General features: G+C 42.1%; 3 protein-coding genes across 5 annotated transcripts in view; all 3 read left to right on the top strand.

Annotated features, from left to right (window-relative positions):
- The window catches only part of pla2g12a (phospholipase A2, group XIIA), a 4,515-nt gene extending 3,013 nt beyond the window's left edge, over positions 1-1,502 (top strand). Inside the window, exon 4 of the mRNA XM_047812953.1 lies at positions 497-1,502. Coding sequence (XP_047668909.1) covers positions 497-615 — 119 coding nt within the window. The 3' untranslated portion in view covers positions 616-1,502. The remainder of the gene's footprint in view (positions 1-496) is intronic.
- A 2,053-nt stretch (positions 1,503-3,555) lies between these two features.
- Positions 3,556-11,411, top strand: LOC113649306 (caspase-6-like). 2 transcript variants are annotated; one of them, XM_027157004.2, is made up of 8 exons: positions 3,556-3,661; positions 4,012-4,044; positions 4,576-4,618; positions 4,735-4,884; positions 7,024-7,100; positions 7,201-7,376; positions 9,492-9,636; positions 10,511-11,411. In XM_027157004.2, exons 1-8 carry the CDS (start codon positions 3,631-3,633, stop codon positions 10,756-10,758), a joined length of 903 nt encoding a protein of 300 aa, XP_027012805.1. In that variant the 5' UTR covers positions 3,556-3,630; the 3' UTR covers positions 10,759-11,411. The 2 variants fall into 2 exon arrangements, with proteins under 2 accessions (XP_027012805.1, XP_027012803.1); XM_027157002.2 differs by having other exon boundaries at positions 4,012-4,056.
- Positions 11,412-22,243: 10,832 nt separating this feature from the next.
- The window catches only part of zfp91 (ZFP91 zinc finger protein, atypical E3 ubiquitin ligase), a 9,038-nt gene continuing 3,781 nt past the window's right edge, over positions 22,244-27,500 (top strand). The window contains exons 1-8 of one of the 2 annotated variants that reach the window (XM_047812454.1): positions 22,244-23,069; positions 24,891-24,925; positions 25,012-25,119; positions 25,243-25,270; positions 26,368-26,475; positions 26,575-26,661; positions 26,741-26,905; positions 27,420-27,470. In XM_047812454.1, coding sequence (XP_047668410.1) covers positions 22,669-23,069; positions 24,891-24,925; positions 25,012-25,119; positions 25,243-25,270; positions 26,368-26,475; positions 26,575-26,661; positions 26,741-26,905; positions 27,420-27,470 — 983 coding nt within the window. In that variant the 5' untranslated portion in view covers positions 22,244-22,668. Of the gene's footprint in view, positions 23,070-24,890; positions 24,926-25,011; positions 25,120-25,239; positions 25,271-26,367; positions 26,476-26,574; positions 26,662-26,740; positions 26,906-27,419; positions 27,471-27,500 lie in introns of both variants that reach the window. The other variant, XM_047812453.1, reaches the window with a different exon arrangement.

Genomic DNA, 27,500 nt, shown 5'->3' with positions numbered 1-27,500 from the left:
CAATTCCAAAGTGTCAGTTCTAAAAAAAAAAAAAAAAAAAAAAAAAGTCTGTTCCAAAGAGTCATTTCTATAGTGCCTGATATTAAGAGTCATTTATAAAGAGTCAGTTCTGAAGAGTCATTTCTATAGTGCTTGCTAATAAGAGTCATTTATAAAGAGTCAGTTTCGAGGAGTCATTACTATAATGCCTGCAACGAAGAGTCATTTATAAAGAGTCAGTTCTGAAGAGTCATTTCTATAGTGCCTGATATTAAGAGTCATTTATGAAGAGTCAGTTCTGTATAGTCTGTTACAAAGAGTCATTGCTATAGTTGTAAAGTTTTTCCTCCACAGAGAAACAAAAGAATTTCTGAAAGTTGATTCTGCGAACTGTGTTTGATCCATGTTCTTACAGTAAATATAAAAAATATGAATCAATTATTTCTTATAGTCGTTATTGTTTTGGTCTTACTGTATATATAACATGCCTTTTTCATCCTGTTGTCCTTTGGACCAGCATGTGACTCAGCGGTGACTCTGCTGTTCGATGCCGTCATGCACCTGGGCTGTAAACCCTACCTGGACAGCCAGAGAGCTGCTTGTATCTGTCACTATGAGGAGAAAGGTGACCTCTGATCAGCTGCATTTGGGTTCTGAAAATCCTGACGCCACCGAGGAACGTCCGCGGGGTCAAAAACTCCGTCCTCGATATCTGCAGCACTTTGCAGTGTTTATTGTTTTCCTGCATTTTAAAGGATCTGTGTGTGATGTTTGAAAGTGTTTCTAAACTTGTAGTAAACAAATAAGATACTACTTTGGAAAAACTGCTTCATAATAACGCTATACACTGAATCTTGGTAGTTTTTAAATTGACATTTTTCTGGCCCTGAAATTAGTCCCAAAAAAATTACAATTTCACTTTAAACAGTAGCTTTCATGGTTTCAATAGTATATGAATGAAGAGAGTTCGCCAATGTCGGGTGTTTCGTTGCAGTTGCAGTTCACTTGACAGACAACAGGGGGTGCTAAGACATACTGCTCATGTCATGTGCAGGGTGAATCAGATGATCTAGAGGAAACAGTTGCCCTTCTTCTCTCTAATTTTGGGCTCTTAGTCCAGTCCCCTTCTCTGAAGGTGTCTAATTTGTCCTTCGAGGGCTTTCTAACTCGCACTTTAGACTAAAACAATTCTCGAGTACGGTTCTCATGATAAAATGTGAAAGCTGTCCTGTAGGACAGGAAGTACAGCACGGTACGAACCTGGGGCCACCTGTAGGAGGTCGTTCGAGGTCATTTGCACTTATTCTGACGCGCGCTCGCTCAGGACGACAGAAAGAAAAGCTCTGAATACACAGAAGGACTCACTAAGGAGTCCTGAGAATGCTGAGAATCTTTGTGTCAGTTATGATGCTGACTGCTTGATGCACTTCATTTGTAAATTAATAATGCTGTAGAGGATTTTTCATGATGCTGTCATGGTGTAGGAATTATTTCGACCTAAAAATAAAATCCTTTAAATCCTATTGGTGTACTGTATTTTTTTTTATAGTCTTCTATAGTCTTTTCATGACATTATATTATTATGCATCGCTGGTGTTTTTTTTTCTTTCAAGCACATGGTGCCTAAGGTAAGATTTGTAATTATGAATCTCAGTGTCTAAATAGGGGGCACGGTGGCTTAGTGGTTAGCACGTTCGCTTCACACCTCCGGGGTTGGGGTTCGATTCCCGCCTCCGCCTTGTGTGTGTGGAGTTTGCATGTTCTCCCCGTGCCTCGGGGGTTTCCTCCGGGTACTCCGGTTTCCTCCCCCGGTCCAAAGACATGCATGGTAGGTTGATTGGCATCTCTGGAAAATTGTCCGTAGTGTGTGTGTGTGAGTGAATGAGAGTGTGTGTGCCCTGTGATGGGTTGGCACTCCGTCCAGGGTGTATCCTGCCTCAATGCCCGATGACGCCTGAGATAGGCACAGGCTCCCCGTGACCCGAGAAGTTCGGATAAGCGGTAGAAGATGAATGCATGAATGTTAAAGCACAATAATAACATTAACTAATGAACCTAAACACTTTCATTTTTGCCACACACACAGTGCTGTTACATTTACAGCATGTGACAGACCCCTTATCCAGAGCGACGTACATAAGTGCTTAAATCTCTAACACTGAATACATTAATGCTGCTCACTAGGTTACAGACTTAAGATACCATGAGTTTAAAACATTTGTTCAAAGTTACAATGAAAAAGTCTCAAAGGTTTTTTTTGTTTTGTTTTTTTAAATGCAAAAGATAAGGAAAGAAGTGCTAGTTGAAATGTTTCATGAATAAGTAGGTCTTCAACCGCCGCTTGAAAATAGCCAGTGACTCGGCTGTCTGGACCTCTAGGGGAAGTTAATTCCACCACCTCGGTGCCAGAACAGAGAAGAGTCTTGTAGTATACTTACCTTGTTCTTTCTGAATCAGCATGTGAATCAGTAGTGTCTCTGGCCTATGATGTACCTGGGATGTGAACCCTACCTGGCCATCCATAGAGCTGTGTGTGTCTGCCTCACCGAGGAGAACTGAGCTATGATCCTGGGTTTAGGATCCTGACACCACTGAGGATTGATAAAGAGACAAACTTCTGTTATGAGTGTTGTGTCCCTGATTTAACCCTCCTCATCATCATCCTCAAGACATTCGGGAGATAAAAGTGTGTGTTTTGAAATACTCCGGGCTTTGTCGTTCTCTACTGAAATGATGTTTTCCTTGCAGTATTCAGTGTGTTGGAAAAACTCATCCTTAATGTCTGTTCACATTAGATTCACTATGGGCTTGTTTCTTGCTTCTGGATTTGTTGAGTCAGTACAGACTACAGTGTTGTCTCAAACTCTTTTCTTCCTTTATTTCAATTTCAAAATATCTTAGAATACGGTATAAAATGTGTGCAATGGTTGAAATGAATTAAATAAAGATGAAATCTGGACATAACTTTATCTGTGAATGTTCCAGGATTATTCCCACATTCCCAGACATTTCATTTTATTTCTATAGTAATGTTTTTTTTTATCAAAGTTAATTAATCATCATTAAGGATAATTAATTCATAATTCTGTTTATTTTATTTTATTTATTTTTTCATCAAATGTTTTTTATTAAAGTAAATTAATTATCATTAAGAATAATTAATTCATAATTCTATTCTGTTTATTTTATTTATTTATTTATATCAAATGTTTTTATTTAAAGTTAATTAATCATCGTTAAGAATAATTAATTCATAATTCTATTCAGTTTATTTTATTTCATTTCATTTCTTTATTTATTTTGCATAATACTTTTAGTGATGTTTATTATCACAGAGCAACTTGAGTTTATTATGCGCTACACTTAGTGTCCACTTTATTAGGAACACCTGATCATTTGTGTAGTTACCTAGTCATCATGTTTCATTTAAAACTGCACAACAAAAGCCTTAACTGGGTAAATTCGCCTGAATTTTGTACTATAATTAACACATAAGTGACATAAACTATTTGCCTAAGGTGTAACGCGGAAATTGTCCTCTTTCCTGATTGACATCTCCATGATCCAATCACAGCTTAGTATCCCAGGCTGTGTTAACGGGCGGGGCTTATGACTTATATATCTTCAGAGGTTCCTTGGTGAAGGCAAACAATGGCGAGCCAAGGGAAAGATCAAACTTCAGGTAATCGGCTTAAAATCACTTATTACCTTTTTATCCAGCTCTGTAAATACCATGCGTTATGTATATTTTCACTTCGTGTTCGTATTTAGTTGTAAACTTCCTAGTAGGAGATGAGTCGATTCCTGAGTCGTCTCATGAGCTCCGGAGTCATTTGCATGAAGTCGCTGTGATTAATATTGATGTAATGCTGGTTAGTGTGTAATAATGATATTAAACCTGTGCGACACGTTTAAATAAGAGGTCTAGATCAACTTTATCCCTACATAATGTGTGTGTAGGAGGCTTTATTAAGCCTTTACTAACCCTTTATTCGACACGTGTGATGTTAATATTGGTGCTTGTGTTTACAGGTCAGAACACAACTGATGTGGACTCAGCACATGGTACTGCTGCAGGTGGCTTTTATTTCATCACCTCGTTCACTATGAGACATACAGTTTATTTCACACAGCAAAGCTCTTGGTCTTGGGTGTGATTTCTTATGTAATGTACAATCTGAAATGCTTTATTTATAATTTATGTCTGCACAGATCTATAACACCATGCGATATCAATTCATCCCACAGTTTAGACAGCTTTACGTTAATGTCTGGATCGTTTCCATAGCAACAGCTCATTCATTTGCATGTACATGTTTATTTAACGTTGTTCATGAAGGACAGAAGAGTTTATACATATTAAATAGAAGAGAGAGAGAGAGAGAGAGAGAGAGAGAGAGAGAGAGAGAGAGAGAGAGAGAGCATCACATGTTGTTCTTTACTCATGTAAAAGTTTATGGTTGTTGGGTTCTGTGGTGTACTGAGTGACAGGGTGGTAACATGTACCTCCACTTCACACCGGGGGTTTTATACTTTACTTAATGCCCAGGAAGGAAGTTGTGTTATATTTGTAAAACTAGTATGTTATATGTTTAGGGCAGGAAGTAGGCCAGATGGAGACAGACGCCAGGTATCACAGGTGAGATTCATGCTGAATTTCTTATTCTTTAAGGGTTGAATATTTTTAGTGCTGTTGATTTAAGTGTTTTTATTATTATTATTATTATTATTATTATTATTATTATTTATTTGTAGAGTTTGTAAAATGGACCCACATGAGGAGTACAACATGAAGCACAAACGCCGAGGTCTGGCTCTCATCTTTAACCAGGAGAACTTTTTCTGGCATCTCCGGTTGTACCCTCGAAACGGAACCAATGCAGACAGGGACAACCTCAAACGCAGGTGCAGAACATAACACAACACAGGAACACACACCGTAACACACTTACACACAATACCTACTGTGTCATAATGTTTACTGTAACAGTGTAATACTTGTGTAATACCATGTAACACAACGTAACAGGCACAATGTAACACAACGTAACAGGCACAATGTAACACAACGTAACAGACACAGTGTAACACAACGTAACAGGCACAGTGTAACACATCGTAACAGACACAGTGTAACACAACGTAACAGGCACAGTATAACACATCGTAACAGACACAGTGTAACACAACGTAACAGACACAGTGCACCACATCGTAACAGACACAGTGTAACACAACGTAACAGGCACAGTGTAACACATCGTAACAGACACAGTGTAACAGTCTTACTAACTTACAATGTAACACAACGTAACAGACACACTGTAACACAGTGTTACTAACACACAGTGTAACACAACGTAACAGACACAGTTTAACACAACGTAACAGACACACTGTAACACAGTGTTACTAACACACAGTGTAACACAACGTAACAGACACAGTGTAACACAGTGTTACTAACACACAGTGTAACACAACGTAACAGGCACAGTGTAACACAACGTAACAGGCACAGTGTAACACATCGTAACAGACACAGTGTAACACAACGTAACAGACACAGTGTAACACAACGTAACAGACACAGTGTAACACAACGTAACAGACACAGTGTAACACAACGCAACAGGCACAGTGTAACACAACGTAACAGGCACAGTGTAACACAACGTAACAGACACAGTGTAACACATCGTAACAGACACAGTGTAACACAACGTAACAGGCACAGTGTAACACAACGTAACAGACACAGTGTAACACATCGTAACAGACACAGTGTAACACATCGTAACAGACACAGTGTAACAGTCTTACTAACTCACAATGTAACACAACGTAACAGACACAGTGTAACAGTCTTACTAACACACTGTAACACAACGTAACAGACACACTGTAACACAGTGTTACTAACACACAGTGTAACACAACATAACAGACACACTGTAACACAACGTAACAGGTACAGTGTAACACATCGTAACAGACACACTGTAACACAGTGTTACTAACACACAGTGTAACACAACGTAACAGACACAGTGTAACAGTCTTACTAATATACACTGTAACACAACGCAACAGACACACTAACACAACGCAACAGACACACTAACACAACGCAACAGACACACTGTAACATAACGCAACAGACACACTGTAACACAACATAACACACATTGTAACACAACGTAACAGACACACTGTAACACAACACAACAGACACACTGTAACACAACGCAACAGACACACTGTAACACAACGCAACAGACAGTGTAACACAACATAACAGACACAGTGTAACACAACCGACACACTGTAACACAGTGTAACACAACGTAACATACACACTGTAACACAACGTAACAGACACACTGTAACACAGTGTAACACAACGTAACAGACAGTGTAACACAACGTAACAGACACACTAACACAGTGTAACACAACGTAACAGACACACTGTAACACAACGTAACAGACACACTGTAACACAACGTAACACAGTAACACAGTGTAACTAACACACACTGCAACACAATGTAACAGACACACTGCAACACAATGTAACAGACACACTGCAACACAATGTAACAGACACACTGTAACACAACATAACACACACTAACACAACGTAACAGACACACTGTAACACAGTGTAACACAACGTAACAGACACACTGTAACACAACGTAACAGACACACTGTAACACAGTGTAACACAACGTAACAGACACACTGTAACACAACGTAACAGACACACTGTAACACAATGTAACAGACACACTGTAACACAACGTAACACAGTAACACAGTGTAACTAACACACTGCAACACAACGTAACACAGTAACACAGTGTAACTAACACACACTGCAACACAATGTAACAGACACACTGCAACACAATGTAACAGACACATGATGTAACACAATGTAACATACACACTGTAACACAATGTGTGTGTGTGTGATGTGGTTTCTCAGTGGTTTCGCTGCTGTAATCTGTAGTTCTGTGTGTTCACTATGACGGACAGGTTGGAGCAGCTGGACTTTGAGGTGAAGGCTTACACTGATAAGAAACGGGAAGAGATTATGGGCATCATCACTGAAGGTATGACAGAAATCCAGACACCACCCAGATAACCACGTTTCTTTACACTCACTTCCTTGTGCTTTCTTTTTCACACCGACGACAACCTTTACTCCCCCAGCTGCTAAAGCTAATCATGCAGATGCTGACTGCTTTGTCTGCGTGTTCCTGAGCCACGGTGAAGACGGACACGTTTACGCCTACGACGCCCAGATCGAGATCAAGGAAGTGACGGCTCTCTTCAGAGGAGACAACTGTCGCAGTCTGGTGGGGAAACCCAAGATCTTCCTCCTGCAGGTAAACAGATCCTGACGGTCAGTAGCTCAGGATGACTTCAGCGTTATAGAAATGATTTCATAACATAAAACATTCCCCGTTAAAACCAGAGAAAAGTATGATAACTGAAACTTGAGAACCCACAACCTTAGGGTTAGGAGTCAAACTCTCTAACCATTAGGCCTCGACTTCCCGGGTTTTCGCATATCCCAGGTTATTATGAGCCTGGGGTCAGCCTTCGGGCGACGCCCCTGGAGCAGGTGAGGTTAAGGGCCTTGCTCAAGGACCCAATGTAGATGTCTCAACAGCTTGTGGGCTTGAACCCCGAACTTCCGATTAGGAACCCAGCGCCTGGACCATCACGTCCTTGATTAGACAGAGCACCGATCTTTAGGTTATCTTTTAAGGACAATTTAATTAAACATGGACATTAATGTGTTGTGTAGGTGTGTGAACAGAGCTGAATCACATGTCTGTGTGATTTACTACAGTTTATAAATGTGTCGTTATAAACTAGGGCTGCACGATTTAGGGAAAATGTCATATTGCGATTATTGAGGTCAATATCGCAATCGCAATCGCAATATAATAAACAAATGGTATCAGGAGTCAAATGCTTGGTTCTCAAGGAAAATGCACACAGATTACTGATAATGCTGAAATTTGTATTTCTAAACTCAAACTAGCAAAAACAACAAACATGCAAAACGTTTTCAAATTAAAATATAAAATAACACAAAAATGCTGATTAATGAAAAGCCTAAGATCATATATATATATATATATGTAAATTACCAACGTAATGCACGTTATACATGGTATTGCACACAGCATTATAGATGATATTTGGAGCAATATTACATGTAATTATTAAACTTGATTACTTACATATACATTTGCCTTTAAGCCTAATTATTAATATTGATTATGATGTGATTGTGACAGGGGTGGGGGGAGAGGTTTCAGGTTGGGGGTAAAGAGTTTTTTCTGTCACCACTTTTGAATAAGAAACAATATCAAGGCTATAAAACTTGTCAAAACTCCGACTCACAAAAGTATCAGTGAGAAGTTGAGAACACGTTTAAACAGTACACACACTCAGACTTTAAACAGTACACACACTCGGACTTGATGCACATCACGTGTTACTTTACTGATACTGCTTTTAATCGTAATGTACAGACCGGTCATCAGGACATGAGCTGTCATGTACAATAAAAGCGCCTGCGCAGCGACAGGGAATATCATTTAACACAAAAAGCCGAGTAGACAGTGGACTTGCGCTCAGGATTTTTTTTTTGAGCGGCGTGTGGACGGATTCTTTCTACACACACACACTATTTTATTTCTTGATAACAAACCGCTGCTAACTATAACACACCGTTGCCATGAAAACGAGCAACAGCGCGAAGCTGCGAACTCGTCCTGAATACTTTAAAGGCGTAACAGTTGATGAAAAAGCAGAGACAATTGTAGACGAAAATGAAGAGAGATTTTATCTTAGTTTTTATTTCAAAACATTTTCGGCTTTTTTTCGTCAACAATAATGCAGGTTAATTTAGTCTTAGTCAGCGTTTTGGACAGTGGTGCAGTCTCGTCATCGTCTCGTCTGTCATGGAAAAAAAAGTTGTTGAACATATTTCGTCTCGTCTCGTCTGACGAAATTAACACTACATATAACGGAGGTAGCATTTTTCCTACCTATTTTACCAGTTCAGTGTCCGTCTGCTCGGCATCCATCTTCACCCGTACGGCGCTGCATACCGGAAAAAGTCACATGACCATACACGCCACACGTGTCACTGCCTAAACTGAAACTCACTGGTCTTTTTTTTAATTAGCGGATAGCGGTGTAGTGTATGTAATAGGCAACCAGCTTTCAGAGAGAATGGGTTGTCATGTCCACACACGCATTTATTTATTTCATAAAATCGCAGCATTTTGCGTCATATAATCGCACAGGCTTGATATCGCGATTGCGATATGATTAATCGAGCAGCACTGTTAAAAACTCATCGTGAATAACAGCATTTCTTTGTTAGCACTATTAACATTAGCAGAATTATAGAATTAGATTTTTTTGTAATCAGTGTATAGACATTGTGTGTAAATCCACGTATGTTGAATGACTGACAGGCATGTCGTGGGGACAAGCACGATGATCCGGTCACCCCCATGGACGCGGTGGACAGTCAGGTCAATGAGGTGATGGTGGACGCCTGTGGGATTCAAACTCTGCCCGCAGGAGCCGACTTCCTCATGTGCTACTCGGTGGCTGAGGGTGAGCGCTGAAACCCATACATTACATCACTCTGTTACAGAGATCACATAAAGTATAGAAGTAGACAGATGTTCATGAGGACCGGAGTTAAGTCGAATCAGCTGTGCTTTGTACTTTATGATCATTTTGTTCAGCAGGTTAATGATTATTTCCTTATGTTCTGTCACAGGCACATTCTTAGTGAAGTATTTACTATGGTATGTTTAAGCCTCCTAAACCATTCAAACTAGTTTGTCTGCTTAAACCACTAGAGTTTATTTATGGTGCTTTGTGACAGTTGCAGTATTCATGACTCAGTGCTTCAGGGTTTATACTATGGTGAACTTTGATCAGTTTGTGAGAAGGAGATTTGTCTACATTGGATTTGAGTGTGGAATTGGGTTGGAGTGGATTGGATAGAGATGGAGTTGTTTGTGTATGAGTGTATTAAATTAGATCTGAGTTGATTGACAGGGATTTGAGTAGTTTGCTTGGATTTGGGTGGGTTGGATTTGGGTGGGTTGGATTTGGGTGGGTTGGATTTGGGTGGATTGGATTTGAATGGATTGGATTTGGATGAGTTGGATTTGGGTGGATTAGATTTGGGTGGGTTTGGATTTGGGTGGTTGGATTTGGGAGGGTTTGGATTTGGGTGGTTGGATTTGGGAGGGTTTGGATTTGGGTGGATGATTTGGGTGGGTTGGATTTGGGTGGGTTGGATTTGGGTGGATTGGATTTGGGTGGATTCCCCCAAGAAAGTAACTAAGATTCCACAGTACTGTATGTAATATGGGGCCGAACAGATAGACTGTGTTTGATGTGGGTGGTGTAATATCAGATAACGGCCGTGTGCTGATGTGATGTGGATCTGGACTTTCCCTCGTCCTCCCTGCAGGATTCTACTCACACAGGGAGACTGTGCACGGCTCCTGGTTTGTTCAGGACCTGTGTGAGCTTGTGCAGCAGTTCGGCTCCACGCTGGAGTTCACAGAGCTGCTCACGCTCGTCAACCGTAAAGTGTCTCACCGCAGTGTGGGAAACAGCAAGGACCCCTCGGCCATCGGCAAGAAACAGGTGCCCTGCTTCGCCTCCATGCTCACCAAGAAGCTCTACTTCAGGCCCAAGAAAGGAGATTATGTTTAAACACTCTGTGTAAACCTCACACACACACACACACACACACACACACACGCAGGGGCAGGGATTTTTATCTTTTAACTTAAAGCCATGAGGAGGTTTATGACAGACAGAGAGGTGCAGATGAACAGCCATGTCTTTTACACAAGTTATATTCATGCAAAAACTCAGACTCATTAGAAGTTTGTTTTTCCAAAAAATCTGCTGAGGCTATTTTATTAAAACTGATAAAATTAAAACGAACTAATTTTAGGATGTTAATAAAAATAAAGGACTTGTGTTGAGAACCGATAAAAATGGTACAATATCTCAGGCTTGCATAGAAAATGTCTTCTTAGTAGAGCATTAAATCGGTGGCTTATATAACCTTGTATCAGGAAACCAGTAGCATAGGATTCTATCAGGGACGTGAAAACGGAGGGGTGTTAAAAAGGGACCGGCGACAGGAAGTGGTCAGGAAGGGACAAGGAACCGACAGAGATCGTTCGTAGAATCGTAGAACCGGGTTTTTTTAATATATATGGCTGTTCTGTTTGAGGACCAAATGAAAAGGCGATATCAGGTTAATTTTGTACGTCATTTTGGACACGAAGGCGTTTGGCAAATACTGTAAATGTAAATAGAATTTCAGGGACTTATAAAAAAAAAAAGTCAGGGGTCAAATATAAATATCGATCTATCTTCGGGATACACGAAAAAAAAAACGTTTAGCTCAAAGGTCCGGTTAATTCACAGGTTCAGACCTCGCAGGTTCCACTGGGCTCGGCAGCAGAACCTCTCCTTTCCTTCAGGTGCTGTGGGTTCTGTAGTCATTATATGATACTGTTTGTACGCTGCAGAAGTTTGTTTCACTTCCTTCATCCACACATTGTGAATCTCCACGACATTCGTCTTAGTACCGTATGCGCACGTAACTGGATTTACAAGCCGTTACCAGTTAGACCAGTTAGACCAGTTAGGAAAGGGGGGTTTCCCTGGCATTGAGAATACGTGGAAATCAGCACAAAACGTTGGTTTGTTGATTATAAAAACTAATTTATGGTACATACATTACAACAGGTGACAGAGCCGTACCCGTACGACACCTTTACTTTGGTGACAACACAAAAAATACCTCAGACTAGTAATATGTCGTGTGTTTGTCCAGGGATCCGGTTATTAAACACACACACACACACACACACACACACACACACTCTGTGAGAAACACTACTCCTAATATCCTACCTTCAGATCAAAGCTGTTCTCAGATCAGACGTAAACACTGTGGACCGTTCCGTTAGCTCTAACCTGTGTGAAGCGACACCTGAACACTTTCGTGCTGTAATGTTGACAGAGACACTACATCTGGGACGTTTCCTTGCTGTCCTTTTTTTTTATATCTGATCATTTGTTCTTGTCTGATTTGTCTTCACCTGTCAGATCTCTGGTGGTGGGTCTGGACTTTATATCACACCTTTTATACACAATAAGGGAAATGTTTTTAATTCATTTGGGATGATAGACGTTAAGAATCATTATGTTTGTGGCTGTGTGAGTAATAAAAGAATAAAAAAAACATGTCCTGTGTGTTGGGTTTTTATTGTGTGTCATTTTGCTCTGCTTTAAACACCGTCACATCCAATTTATTACTGTTTCCACCATGACGTTGATTTATTCCCTATAACAGCACATCCGCAAGCTATTTGTTCCTTTTACACCACAACAACTTACCAAATTTCTCATTTGTTAAAAAATCTCATATATTTTATCCGTTCACAGTCACATTAAAGGTGGGGTTTGCGATATTTCAGACATGTTTCAGAAAACCGAGTCGGGACGACAAACAAAAACGTGTAGCCAATGAGCAGAAAGGGGCGTGTCTTGTCGTTACGGGCGGAGAGAGTGTTCGGTGCGTGTGTGTGACGTTAGCAGAAAGCGGTTTTAACATTGACATGGAGGATAAAAACAAAGAAAGAAAGAGAAGAAAGACTTACGATAAGGACAAGAAGTAGGACGTGTTAATATAGGATCAGCTTTCCAGCGCTGGAGAGAACTGAAGGAGCAGGAAGTTGGCCACATATTCACAGGTTGGAGTTTCCCGAGTCAATAACTCCTGAGCTAATCGCTGTTACTACACAAATAACACCTCTTTTCTATCGTAGTAATGTAGAGAGGCAGCTACAACCGCGTTTTGTGTAGTAACAGCGTTTAGCTCAGGAGTTATCGACTCCAATCTGTGAATATGCACACATGCGCACTGAACACTCTCTCCACCCATATTGACAAGACCCGCCCCTTTCTGCTCATTGGCTAAATGTTTGTTTTGATTTTTGTTTTGTTTGTGGCCCGACGCAGTTTTCAGAAGCATTTCTCAGATATCGGAGACCCCACCTTTAACGTTAACTGAAGCAACTGTGACAAGGAAAAACTTAACAGGTAGCCAGTGTAGAGATGATAACATTGGGGTTAAAGGTCATACTTTCTTGTCCTAGTGAGAACTCTGGCAGCTGCATTTTGGACTAACTGTAACCTATTTATTAAAGATGCAGGACAACCACCTAGTAATGCATTACAATAGTCCAGTCTAGAGGTCATGAAGGCAGGAACTAGCTTCTCAGCATCAGATACAGACAGGATGTTTCTCAGCTTGGTGATATTTCTAAGGTGGAAGAAGGCTGTGTTTGTAATATGGTGATATGAGTTTAAAGACAAGTTACTGTCTAATAAACACCATGTCTTTAACCGTTGAGCTACTAGTAACAGTACATCCCTCTAAATGGGAGTGTTTCTGTGTACTGGTTTTTGGACCGATAAGTAATATTTCTGTCTTATCAGAGATTAACAACAAATTACAACTCATCCAATATTTTATCTCTAACGCACTCGGTTAATTCAGACAATTTAGCTATTTCATCTGGTTTTGATGAGATATATAACTGTGTGTCGTCAGCATAACAGTGGAAACTAATCCCATGTCTTCTAATAATGTTCCCTGACGGAAGCATGTATATAGAGAAAAGCAGAGGTCCTAGAACTGATCCTTGAGGGACCCCATAATTAACTGATAATAAACTGGAGGATTCACCATTTAATTCTACAAAATGGTATCGGTCAGACAGGTAGGATCTAAACCAGCTTAAAGCCTGACCATGAATCCCTGTGTAATTTTGTAAGCGATCTAGAAGAATGTTGTGGTCTATAGTGTCGAATGCAGCACTAAGGTCAAGTAGAACTAATAGTGACATACAGTCTTGGTCCGAAGCTAAGAACAAGTCGTTTGTAACTTTAACAAGTGCAGTTTCTGTGCTATGATGGGGCCTGAAACCTGACTGAAACTCTTCAAGGATGTTCTCCTGTAAGAAGGAGCTCAGTTGAACAGACACAACCTTTTCTAGTATTTTAGACACACAGAAGGTTTGAAATGGTCTATAATTTGATGGATTGATTTATGTGATTTGAAATGGAGAACTCCTGGAATCGGTGTCATCGTCCTGAGCACTGAACAACATGTCTGGACAAAACACCACCTAACATGTTGTTGCCTCTGAGGGTTTCTTAAGAAGCATTTCACAATTTATTGAAACTAAAATATGAAGAGAACGAACTTGTAACATCCTGCAGATTTAGTTTGTTTTTCACATTGGAGCTCATCACATATCCACACAGTAGAGTTTCCACAATTTAGAGACTTAATCATTAAAACACAAGAGGAAAAGATTCATGGCTGTTCACCATTTGTTTATTTATTTATTTATTTATTTATTTATTTATTTATTTATTTATTTATTTATGATCATTTATTTTTATCATGTACTATTGCTCATAAGTGTCACTCATAGGCCATTTTAATACTATATTAAGGGCATTTAATTGTACAAGACCTTAATACAGTCCAACACGCTCTACTTCTTCTTCTTCTTCTTCTTCTTCTTCCGGCTTTTCCCTTCAGGGGTCACCACGGCGAATCGTCTCTCTCCACCTGTCCCTATCTTCTGCATCCTCAACACTTCCACCCACTAGCTTCATATCCTCATTAATTACATCCATATACCTCCTCTTTGGCCTTCCTCTTTGCCTCCTGCCTGGCAGCTCCATGTCCAACATTCTCCTACCGATATACTCACTCTCCGTCCTCTGAACATGTCCAAACCATCTTAATCTGGCCTCTCTAACTTTGTCCCCCAAACGTCCAACATGAGCTGTCCCTCTGATGTACTCGTTCCTAATCCTGTCCAATCTTCTCACTCCCAAAGAGAACCTCAACATCTTCAGCTCAGCTACCTCTAGCTCTGACTCGTGTCTCTTCATCAGTGACACTGTCCCTAAACCATACAGCATGGCCGGTCTCACCACGGTCCTGTACGCCTTCCCCTCGATTCTTCCAACACGCTCCACACGATGGAAGCCATATGTATGTAACTCATTAGAAGTCCACTCAGAGTTTAGAAAAATTTCTGCAATATGTCAAATTCTAGCTTGATTGGACATACAGTTCACAGGGCTGTCATGTGTCACGCATTAACGTGACCGTCCCTCATGTCGGTCTTTTCTCATGATCTCCTACCACACATCGTATTTCTCACGCAGAAAAACTTTTTGACTATTTATCGTATATTTAATAAGCCGCAGAGCCCGAAACATATCAGTCCGCACCGCTGTCTCTATGGAACCGGGCAGGAAACAAGCGCGTCTCAGTTCTTAGTCAAGCCTGACACTTATCAGCCAATCAAAAGAAGACACAACACAACAGCTAATCAGAAAATAGCACTATTGTATCTGGGTAAGATTTAACACAACAACCAATGAAAAAAAAAAAAAAACATTAATTAGCGAGGGTATTTTTGATGGTGTGTTTGAAAAACCTCAACACTAAACAGCTTGTCTCTGGATGGGACATTGTCCTCAATCATGTCCCTAAAAATGTCTGTGCTTGTGCTGAACTGTTTTATATGGGAGCAACATTACACATGATAAAGGGGTCCAAAAAGGTAACAAACACTTACAATAAACACCAGCAGTCATAATCTCTCTCTCTCTCTCTCTCTCTCTCTCTCTCTCTCTCTCTCTCTCTCTCTCTCTCTCTCTCTCTCTCTCTCTCTCTCTCTCTCTCTCTCTCTCTCTCTCTCTCACACACACACACACACACACACACACACACACACACACACACACACACACACACACACACACACACACACAAATAGTCATAATAGAGAATGATTATATGTGTTTTGAACATTTTAGCTCCCTGCAGCCTAAAAAACATTCTGTTCTGTGGAAAGTCATAAAAAACAACATGACATTTAGCAGGAACTCTTATCCAGAGTGACTTTGTGTTTGCTCTAACTGGATCTACTTTATATCAAACAGCTGGCAGATGATCAGAAACTAAACTCATTTTATTAAGAAAGAGACATGAAATTAACACCTGGAGCAAAACCTTCATCCAGTCAGCTTCCTGTTCTGTGATTAAATTGTAGAGTTGGTCTGTGTTATAAAAGGAACAAGAAGACCACCACACATCTCCACACTGAGCATCTCTCCACATCTCCACACTGAGCATCTCTCCACATCTCCACACTGAGCATCTCTCCATATCTCCACACTGAGCATCTCCACACATCTCTCCACATCTCCACACTGAGCATCTCTCCACATCTCCACACCGAGCATCTCTCCACATCTCCACACTGAGAATCTCTCCACATCTCTACACTGAGCATCTCCACACATCTCTCCACATCTCCACACTGAGCATCTTCACACATCTCTCCACATCTCCACACTGAGCATCTTTACACTGAGCATCTCCACACTGAGCATCTCCCCACATCTCCACTCCGAGCATCTCCCCACATCTCCACTCCGAGCATCTCCCCACATCTCCACTCCGAGCATCTCCCCACATCTCCACACAGAGCATCTCCACACTGAGCATCTCCTCACATCTCCACACCGAGCATCTCCACACATCTCCACACCGAGCATCTCCACACTGAGCATCTCCACACATCTCCACACCGAGCATCTCCCCACATCTCCACACCGAGCATCTCCTCACTGAGCATCTCCTCACATCTCCACTCCAAGCATCTCCCCACATCTCCACACCGAGCATCTCCACACATCTCCACACCGAGCATCTCCACACATCTCCACACCGAGCATCTCCACACATCTCCACACCGAGCATCTCCACACATCTCCACACCGAGCTCAGGTTGGCTGTTTTGGGGACAAGGTCAGAGAGGCTATATTGAAGATATTAACAAGAGATACCAACTCCATGTAGTCTTTGAGGACAGACTCTCAGACTGTATATATATATATAATCACACCCCTCAGTGTCACCCAGATGAGGATGAGGTTATATAATCACACCCCTCAGTGTCACCCAGATGAGGATGAGGTTCCCCTTTGAGTCTGGTTCCTCTCAAGGTTTCTTCCTTTACCATCTAAGGGAGTTTTTCCTTCCCACAGTCACCTGAGTCACCTCAGACTTGTACATTGGGGATAAATACATACACATTTATATATATATAATATTAATCTTGTATTTTGTATTAAATTAATCTTTATATTATTCTTTATATTAACCTTTTGTTATATGTTTATGTTCTGTAAAGCTGCTTTGAGACAATGTCAATAGTTAAAAGTGTGAAAAAATAAACTTTTGAATTTTAAACTGAGAGTAGAGGATGATGAGGATAGAGTTAGGTGGAAACAGATGATTTGCTGTGGCGCCCCCTAACGGGAGAAGATCAAGAAGAAGGACATAAGTGATTCCAGTGAAATGGAGAACTCCTGGAATCGGTGTCATCGTCCTGAGCACTGAACAACATGTCTGGACAAAACACCACCTAACATGTTGTTGCCTCTGAGGGTTTCTTAAGAAGCATTTCACAATTTATTGAAACTAAAATATGAAGAGAACGAACTTGTAACATCCTGCAGATTTAGTTTGTTTTCCACATTGGAGCTCATCACATATCCACACAGTAGAGTTTCCACAATTTAGAGACTTAATCATTAAAACACAAGAGGAAAAGATTCATGGCTGTTCATCATTTATTTATTTATTTGTTTGTTTGTTTGTTTGTTTGTTTGTTTGTTTGTTTATGATCATTTATTTTTATCATGTACTATTGGACATAAGTGTCACTCATAGGCCATTTTAATACTATATTAAGGGCATTTAACAGTACAAGTCCTTAATACAGTCCAACACGCTTTACTAAACACCAAAAATGTAAGGTTTATAGACATAGACTCAACCTGGCCAGTTATGTTTCCAACAGTGTTCCATAATATAATATTTTATAGCAGGGGCGGTTCTAGGCCTTCTTTAGGGTATCTCCAGCGCCCCCTGTCTGTGATCTCAGCCACCCTAACACTTAAAGTATAATTTTTCTTTCATTAATAAACAATAAAAATTACGTTAAAATGCAGGACATGTCGTTGACGGGAAAGAAAATTATTTATCAGTTTGATCCAAGAGCGATTTTTTTTTTACTTTGCTTTTACACGCGTGTGTTGTAGTCTTTCAAAAGTGCATCATCAGCTGTCTGCTTTATCTGTACGGAGAAGCACAGAGTCAGTTAGAGCTGGAGGCGTTTATCTATACATTTACATTACATTTACATCATTTAGCAGACACCCTTATACAGAGCGATTTACATTTTATCTCATTTTTTATACAACTGCGCAATTGAGGGTTAAGGGGCTCTGGTTGCTCAGGGGCCCAGCCGGTGGCAGCTTGGTGGTTGTAGGAGTTGAACTCACAACCTTCCAATTGGTATCCCAACATCTTAACCACTAGGCTACTACAACCCATAACGTTAATCGGCGGAAGACGGTTATAGAAGGTATTTTAAGACACTGAGGGAGGCAAGGAATCAAGCGCGTCTCTCCTGGAGTTCTTAGTTGAGCCTGACACTTATCAGCCAATCAAAAAAAAGGCTACACTACAGCCAATCAGAAATTAGCACTATTGTATCTGGGTAAGATTTAACGCAACAACCAATAAAAAAAACATATTCATTAGAAAGGGTATTTTCGATGGTCGGTTTGAACGAAACCTCAACACCAAACAGCTTGTCTCACACAGGTCACAGGTCCCAAACAAATACAATTTAATTTTAACAAATAATATTTCTATAAGCTCACCATAGTAGTTTTCATTATTTAATTGGAGACATTTCTTTTAAAATGTATGCATTGTGAGGATGTATTTTATGTCATCCCACAAGTAAAAGGTACAGTTATAAAAAGTTGTACTACTACTGCATGTTTCTGATATAGTGAACGTAATGTCCACAGATCTGTGTGTGGCTGTAGTATACTGTATATACAGTACTGTGGGGACATTTAAAATAAATCAGTTATACCAGTGAAATGTCACTATTCTCATTACCAGAGTTGTATCACAAACAAAATATTAATGCAAACAATCCATTCAATACTAAATAAAAAAATAACATTTATTGATTTGGTCTTTGTCTTGTGAATATTAGTTTATTAATGACGTCATTCATCGGACACACTGTTTGTAGAGAACACACACATACATGAACTGATCTGATTCAAGACTGGCATCATTACATCATGCATAAAATTTTGGTGTCCACTTTTACCATTTTAAATAATACCATAACTTTTGGCTTACTATGTAGTCATATAATATATAATATAAAACTCTTCTTGTTTTATATTCTCACTGAGGGATAAAACCCCTAAAGATGAAACCCTAGAACCGCCCCTGTCCTATAGCCATGGTGATTAGTATCTGGGGCACTTTGTGGTGGTGAGTCCATCTACCTGCATGTGTCTGAGACCTGGGATCTCCTGGGATCTCACTTTTTAATTTCATCACATTTCACACATTATAGTCCTAAAGGTCTATTACATAACATCTGATAAATTACACAAAACTTATTCTGTTATTTGGATTTTTATATAACAAATATAATACTGAACGCTCCACGTCCCTTTGCACACAGCAGCTTTAATGTACACACTGACACACGAGGAGGCTGCATGAGTGTATGTGAGGTTCTGCACACAGCAGCTTTAATGTACACACTGACACACGAGGAGGCTGTATGGGTGTAAGTGAGGTTCTGCACACAGCAGCTTTAATGTACACACTGACACACGAGGAGGCTGCATGAGTGTAAGTGAGGTTCTGCACACAGCAGCTTTAATGTACACACTGACACATGAGGAGGCTGCGTGAGTGTAAGTGAGGTTCTGCACACAGCAGCTTTAATGTACACACTGACACATGAGGAGGCTACATGAGTGTAAGTGGGGTTCTGCACACAGCAGCTTTAATGTACACACTGACACACGAGGAGGCTGTATGAGTGTAAGTGAGCGCTGCATGAGTGTAAGTGAGGTTCTGCACACAGCAGCTTTAATGTACACACTGACACACGAGGAGGCTGCATGAGTGTAAGTGAGCGCTGCATGAGTGTAAGTGAGGTTCTGCACACAGCAGCTTTAATGTACACACTGACACACGAGGAGGCTGCATGAGTGTAAGTGAGCGCTGCATGAGTGTAAGTGAGGTTCTGCACACAGCAGCTTTAATCTACACACTGACACAAGAGGAGGCTACATGAGTGTAAGTGAGGTTTTGCACACAGCAGCTTTAATGTACACACTGACACACGAGGAGGCTGCATGAGTGTATGTGAGCGCTGCATGAGTGTAAGTGAGGTTCTGCACACAGCAGCTTTAATGTACACACTGACATACGAGGAGGCTGCATGAGTGTAAGTGAGCGCTGCATGAGTGTAAGTGAGGTTCTGCACACAGCAGCTTTAATGTACACACTGACACACGAGGAGGCTGCATGAGTGTAAGTGAGCGCTGCATGAGTGTAAGTGAGGTTCTGCACACAGCAGCTTTAATGTACACACTGACACACGAGGAGGCTGCATGAGTGTAAGTGAGCGCTGCATGAGTGTAAGTGAGGTTCTGCACACAGCAGCTTTAATCTACACACTGACACAAGAGGAGGCTGTATGAGTGTAAGTGAGGTTCTGCACACAGCAGCTTTAATCTACACACTGACACAAGAGGAGGCTGTATGAGTGTAAGTGAGGTTCTGCACACAGCAGCTTTAATCTACACACTGACACAAGAGGAGGCTGCATGAGTGTAAGTGAGCGCTGCATGAGTGTAAGTGAGGTTCTGCACACAGCAGCTTTAATCTACACACTGACACAAGAGGAGGCTGTATGAGTGTAAGTGAGGTTCTGCACACAGCAGCTTTAATCTACACACTGACACAAGAGGAGGCTGCATGAGTGTAAGTGAGCGCTGCATGAGTGTAAGTGAGGTTCTGAACACAGCAGCTTTAATCTACACACTGACACAAGAGGAGGCTGTATGAGTGTAAGTGAGGTTTTGCACACAGCAGCTTTAATGTACACACTGACACACGAGGAGGCTACATGAGTGTAAGTGAGGTTCTGCACACAGCAGCTTTAATCTACACACTGACACAAGAGGAGGCTGTATGAGTGTAAGTGAGGTTCTGCACACAGCAGCTTTAATCTACACACTGACACAAGAGGAGGCTGTATGAGTGTAAGTGAGGTTCTGCACACAGCAGCTTTAATCTACACACTGACACAAGAGGAGGCTGTATGAGTGTAAGTGAGGTTCTGCACACAGCAGCTTTAATCTGCACACTGACACAAGAGGAGGCTGTATGAGTGTAAGTGAGGTTCTGCACACAGCAGCTTTAATCTACACACTGACACAAGAGGAGGCTGTATGAGTGTAAGTGAGGTTCTGCACACAGCAGCTTTAATCTACACACTGACACAAGAGGAGGCTGTATGAGTGTAAGTGAGGTTCTGCACACAGCAGCTTTAATCTACACACTGACACAAGAGGAGGCTGTATGAGTGTAAGTGAGGTTCTGCACACAGCGGCTTTAATCTACACACTGACACAAGAGGAGGCTGCATGAGTGTAAGTGAGCGCTGCATGAGTGTAAGTGAGGTTCTGAACACAGCAGCTTTAATCTACACACTGACACAAGAGGAGGCTGTATGAGTGTAAGTGAGGTTTTGCACACAGCAGCTTTAATGTACACACTGACACACGAGGAGGCTACATGAGTGTAAGTGAGGTTCTGCACACAGCAGCTTTAATCTACACACTGACACAAGAGGAGGCTGTATGAGTGTAAGTGAGGTTCTGCACACAGCAGCTTTAATCTACACACTGACACAAGAGGAGGCTGTATGAGTGTAAGTGAGGTTCTGCACACAGCAGCTTTAATCTACACACTGACACAAGAGGAGGCTGTATGAGTGTAAGTGAGGTTCTGCACACAGCAGCTTTAATCTGCACACTGACACAAGAGGAGGCTGTATGAGTGTAAGTGAGGTTCTGCACACAGCAGCTTTAATCTACACACTGACACAAGAGGAGGCTGTATGAGTGTAAGTGAGGTTCTGCACACAGCAGCTTTAATCTACACACTGACACAAGAGGAGGTTGTATGGGTGTAAGTGAGGTTCTGCACACAGCAGCTTTAATGTAAATGCGGATCCGTGCAGCTGAGTGTCGCTCCTGAGCCTCTGCTGCTCCACGCGCACTTAAAGGAGACGCAACAAAGCCAAGATGAGGTCCGAGCCGCCCGGTTCTCTCCTACAGCCCGGATTACTATCGCTTTAAGAACGAACTAAAACCGTCTCTGCGTCTTTAAAGATGCTTTTTCTAGAGTTATAACTAAGTTTGTAAATGAAGCCGAAATCTAGAAGCTCGAGTCGGACTCGGTGAAACATGTTAGTGTGGAGGATCAGGGCCTTTAACCACAAAAGTCTTCTCATGTTTTTATACCATATACATGATTTCACGTCCGATTGGATTCATTAAAACAATTAAACCGGATATTGTTTTGTTCTTCGGTGGATGATGGAAGTGCAGCGTGTTGATAAAAAACATAAGCGGGAGGAAGAAGAGGAGGCCGCGCTCACATCCCCGGACTCGAGTGTGACTCGCACGCCGCGCAGGGCACTCCGAGGACGGGGGGCGACGCGACCGAACACCGCCGCTCCGCCTGCTGCATCCACGGACACGAACGGAACCCCCAGTGAAGCGGGATGTGGCCGGGTACTGCGTGACCGCTCCACAAGATCTGTGCCCGTGTGGAGGAGGAGAGACCTCGGAGTGGAGCAGGATGATGACGACGATGATGATGATGAAGAAGAAGAGGAGGAGGAGGAAGAAGAAGCGGAAGCTCGGCGCAGGAGGAAGACGGCGTGTCCACGGCGCAGGAGGAACACAGAGACGGCCAGAGACAGCAAAGCTCAGTACGGGAAGATGAGATGCACTAACACACTGAAATGCATTCTTACACGTGAGAGTGAGAGTGTGCGCTTAAACTTCCTAACACTCCTCTGCAGCACTGTGTAGTGTGTGTGTGTGGGTAGTGTGGACTGGTGTGTGGTGTACTGTTATGTGTACTGTGGTGTGGAGTGGTGTGTTGTGTGGTGTGGAGTGGAGCACAGTGTAGTGTGGAGTGGAGCACAGTGTAGTGTGGAGAGGAGCACAGTAAAGTGTAGAGTGGAGCACTGTGGTGTGGAGAGGAGCACAGTGTAGTTTAGTGTGGAGCACAGTTAGGAGCACAGTGTAGTGTGGAGCACAGTATGGAGCAGAGTGCAGTGTGGAGCGCAGTTAGGAGCACAGTACGGAGCAGAATGTAGTGTGGAGTGCAGTGTGGAGCGCAGTTAGGAGCACAGTATGGAGCAGAATGCAGTGTGGAGCGCAGTTGGCAGTGCAGTGTAGTGTGGCGCACAGTTAGGAGCACAGTATGGAGCAGAATGCAGTGTGGAGCGCAGTTAGGAGCACAGTTAGGAGCACAGTGTAGTGTGGAGCACAGTTAGGAGCACAGTATGGAGCAGAATGCAGTGTGGAGCACAGTTAGGAGTGCAGTGTGGAGCACAGTTAGGAGTGCAGTGTGGAGCACAGTTCAGGAGTGCAGTGTGGTGCAGAATGCAGTGTGGAGCACAGTTAGGAGTGCAGTGTGGAGCACAGTTAGGAGCACAGTGTAGTGTGGAGCACAGTTAGGAGTGTAGTGTGGAGCACAGTTAGGAGCACAGTGTAGTGTGGAGCACAGTTAGGAGTGTAGTGTGGAGCACACTGTAGTGTGGAGCACAGTTAGGAGCACAGTTAGGAGCACAGTGTAGTGTGGAGCACAGTTAGGAGCACAGTATGGAGCAGAATGCAGTGTGGAGCACAGTTAGGAGCACAGTATGGAGGCACCCTGTAATAGGTGGATGAGTCTGTGTGGGTGCTGCAGTGGCTGAGCTGTCTCTGTCTGTGTGAATACAACAAATATTTACACAACACTTTACTAAAAGACTGCTATTTAGGCCCATGTTAGTGTGTAACATGTACAACATGTATATCCTCATCACAAACTGCTGAGATTTGTGTTATAGAATATTTGATTGTTACTTTTAGGTAGGGCTGGGCGATAAAACGATAACGATATGTATCGCGATAGACACGTGATCGATATCAATAAAAATGTGTTCGATATTTTTTATTCTCCGTCGGAAGTTAACGGAGGTCACGAAGCAAGTTTGGTTGCATTAACAAAGGCACTCGCTCTCTGGTAACATAGCAACGTAGGGAGTGACACGCTAACAGCCAATCATGTAACAGTATCACGTTCGGTCGCACCATATCGTCGCCTCGTGCCGGTCTGCTGGATTCCTCTTCAGTAACCGGCGACTGATGAGCAGGAAATGAGCCGCAGCGAGCGAGAGAATTGTAAATAAAAGACAATTTTCATCTTTCTGCAGGTTTTATATTCCACACAATGTTACTGTAGTGTATCAGGTTTGTGTTTTATATTACAGACGTATCTCAGTCTACTAGATGTATCTAGTCTTATTTTAAATGGGTCATAAATGATATCAGTAATTATCGATATCGACCGATATTTAGCACTGATATCGTGATACAGTTTTCAGCCGTATCGCCCAGCCCTACTTTTAGCTTTGTTTTGCTGCTCTAGACGTTGCTGTATGGAGAATCAGTGAGAATCTATTTGACGGTCATCGATTCGTATGTTAGTTTAATCTGTATTAAAATACTTCCTGTGTTTTCTCTCTCTCGTCTCTCAGGTGTGGAGAAAGTACGGACGCTGCAGGCAGTCGAGGTAAATCTGTAGTGTGTCGTTTTGGTTTATACCGAATAAAGACGCCTCACGCTGAGCCTTTTTATTCCTCTTTCCCATGAGAGCAGCCGGTGGCAGGCGAGTTCAGAGCCGCGGTAGAGCGCCGTCGTCTCGCGGGCATCGGGGTGCGTCGCGGGTCGTGTGTAAGAGCGAACCGGAGACGGAGGCCGCCTGTGGTACGAGGAGCGTCATGACGCTATACATCAGATAACAGATAAATATACGTGATGTTAAATACAGACACGTCTCATACACGTGGTTCAGTTTGGGCATTTATTATCATTTTATTTCTGCAGCAGAAGAAAATAAAACCACTGAGAAGACAAGGTACGTCTTTATACTTTATAGTAATACACACTCTCTCTCTCTCTGTTTTTATATCTTCTCTCTCTGTGTGTGTGTGTGTGTGTGTGTGTGTGTGTGTGTGTTTTTATCTCTCTCTCTCTTTCTCTCTGTTTTTATATCTTCTCTCTCTCTGTGTGTGTGTGTGTGTTTATCTCTCTCTCTCTCTCTCTCTCTCTGTGTTTTTATATCTTCTCTCTCTCTCTGTTTTTATATCTTCTCTCTCTCTCTGTTTCTCTCTCTCTCTGTATTTTTATCTCTCTCTCTCTCTCTCTGTTTTTATATCTTTCTCTCTCTCTCTCTCTCTCTGTTTTTATCTTTCTCTATTTTTATATCTCTCTCTCTCTATTTTTATATCTTCTCTCTCTCTCTTTTATATCTCTCTCTCTCTCTGTTTTTATATCTTTCTCTCTCTGTGCCTCTCTCTCTGTTTTTATATCTTCCTCTCTCTCTCTCTCTCTGTGGTTTTTATCTCTCTCTCTCTCTCTCTCTCTCTCTCTCTCTGTTTTTATATCTTTCTTTCTCTGTTTTTATATCTCTCTCTCTGTGTGGTTTTTATCTCTCTCTCTCTCTCTCTCTCTCTCTCTCTCTGTTTTTATATCTTTCTTTCTCTGTTTCTCTCTCTCTCTCTGTGTGTGTGTTTATATATCTTTCTCTCTCCCTTGCTCGTTTTCTCATCTTTTTATTATTTGTCCATCTGTCTGTCTAACACCCCCCCCACACACACACACACCTGTTACACTATCACTAGTTTAGAAACACTAGAGAGCTTCAAAAGAGATCTGCCAATCAAACGTGCGAATTAGAATATTAGGCCCCGCCCACAGCCGGGTTTTACATCCACGGGCACACATTGTTTATTGTCTCTAAAATTTAAACTCTGCTTTGTGTTTAATTTAACACTCAGGTTTGTTATGATAGAAAACACTCTCTCACACACTCACATACACACACACACACACACTCTCTCTCTCTCTCTCACACACACACTGTCTCTCTCACACACTCACAGATATGATGAACACACAAGTTCTATAATAATGTTAGTAATAATGTTTCATCACCATATTTTTTTCCCTCAGCACTGAGAAGAAGACTGAGGTAAAGGAGGATGAGGTGCTGCAGGATGAGGAACATCCTCCCTTCGCTGACGATCCGAAAGACCAGACGTACGAGCCTCGGACACAGAGGTACGGTTTACATGTTGCTAAACTACTAGAGACTACAGTCTTCTGCTAGTAAAGAGGCACACGTGGCTGATCGACTATGCCGTCATTTCTGTTTTTCAGCGAGGATGACGAGGGAGTCAGCAGCGATGAAGACGTTCCCTTTAAGGACGACCTGAACGATCAGAGCTATGACCCGAAATCTGGGAGGTGTGTGAGGGAGCGAGAGAGATCAGGAGGCTCGTATTGTGAATAATATTAACGTACGTCGTTGCTGTGCGTCATGTAGGGACGGTCAGAAGGCGAGACGCAGAGCTCCTCCACGGCCGAGGGAGAAGAAGGAGAGAGCCGCAGGAGAGAAGGACAAAGAGAAAGAGACGGAGGTGAAGACGGAAGGAGTGGAGATGGCAGACGTGAAGCAGGAGGCTGGAGACGGAGCAGAGCCACCCAGGAAGTGAGACGCATTTTATTGACGATTTACAAACCCGTTAGTGTTTTAGACTCATTCAGTACGTCTGATCGTGTCAGCCTGTCAATCAAATCCACACTTAGCAGTCGTCATGGAGACGGGTAGCATCTCCTCCATAGGTCTTAAATGACTTGTCTAATGAGTGAGAGGAAAACGAGAGGAAAGCCTCGGTGTTCAGTGCGCGCTGAACTGAAGTGCTCTGGCTCTCCTGTGCGCTGATGTTCCACTCTTTACCGAACGAAAACGTAGCACAGGTCACGTCTCTGAAACGTTCCTCTGCAAGTAGCTCGCAGTAGCGTTTTTCTACCAGAGAGGGCGACGTTACACCCTGACCGAATCCTGCAGCCTGGAGGAAACGGGAACCAAAACGGTTCTCTGTGGTTGTGTAAACAGGTGATGCGATTAGGTTAGGTGACGTGATGAAAGTGTAAATCTTTTCCTGCTTGTCTTTTTGTTTTTGTTATAACTGCCGTTTGATCCCCTGTCTCTGATCCTGCAGGAGAGGACGCCGAAGAAAAGACGACAAAAGCCCACGTCTTCCCAAAAGAAGGTAAAAAATATCTTATTACAGGAAGACGAA

This window comes from Tachysurus fulvidraco, chromosome 4 (genome assembly GCF_022655615.1).
Source record: "Tachysurus fulvidraco isolate hzauxx_2018 chromosome 4, HZAU_PFXX_2.0, whole genome shotgun sequence".
NCBI lineage: Eukaryota > Metazoa > Chordata > Actinopteri > Siluriformes > Bagridae > Tachysurus > Tachysurus fulvidraco.
The sequence above is the reverse complement of the archived record's forward strand: the minus strand, read 5'-3'. Positions and strand labels throughout refer to the sequence as shown.

Excerpts from the sequence above, each read along its gene's own strand:
- LOC113649306 (XM_027157002.2), top strand. The coding sequence starts at position 3,631 with ATGGCGAGCCAAGGGAAAGATCAAACTTCAG. Across the intron at positions 7,101-7,200 it reads TATGGGCATCATCACTGAAG|CTGCTAAAGCTAATCATGCA; the intron begins GTATGACAGAAA and ends TTACTCCCCCAG. Across the intron at positions 7,377-9,491 it reads CCAAGATCTTCCTCCTGCAG|GCATGTCGTGGGGACAAGCA; the intron begins GTAAACAGATCC and ends AATGACTGACAG.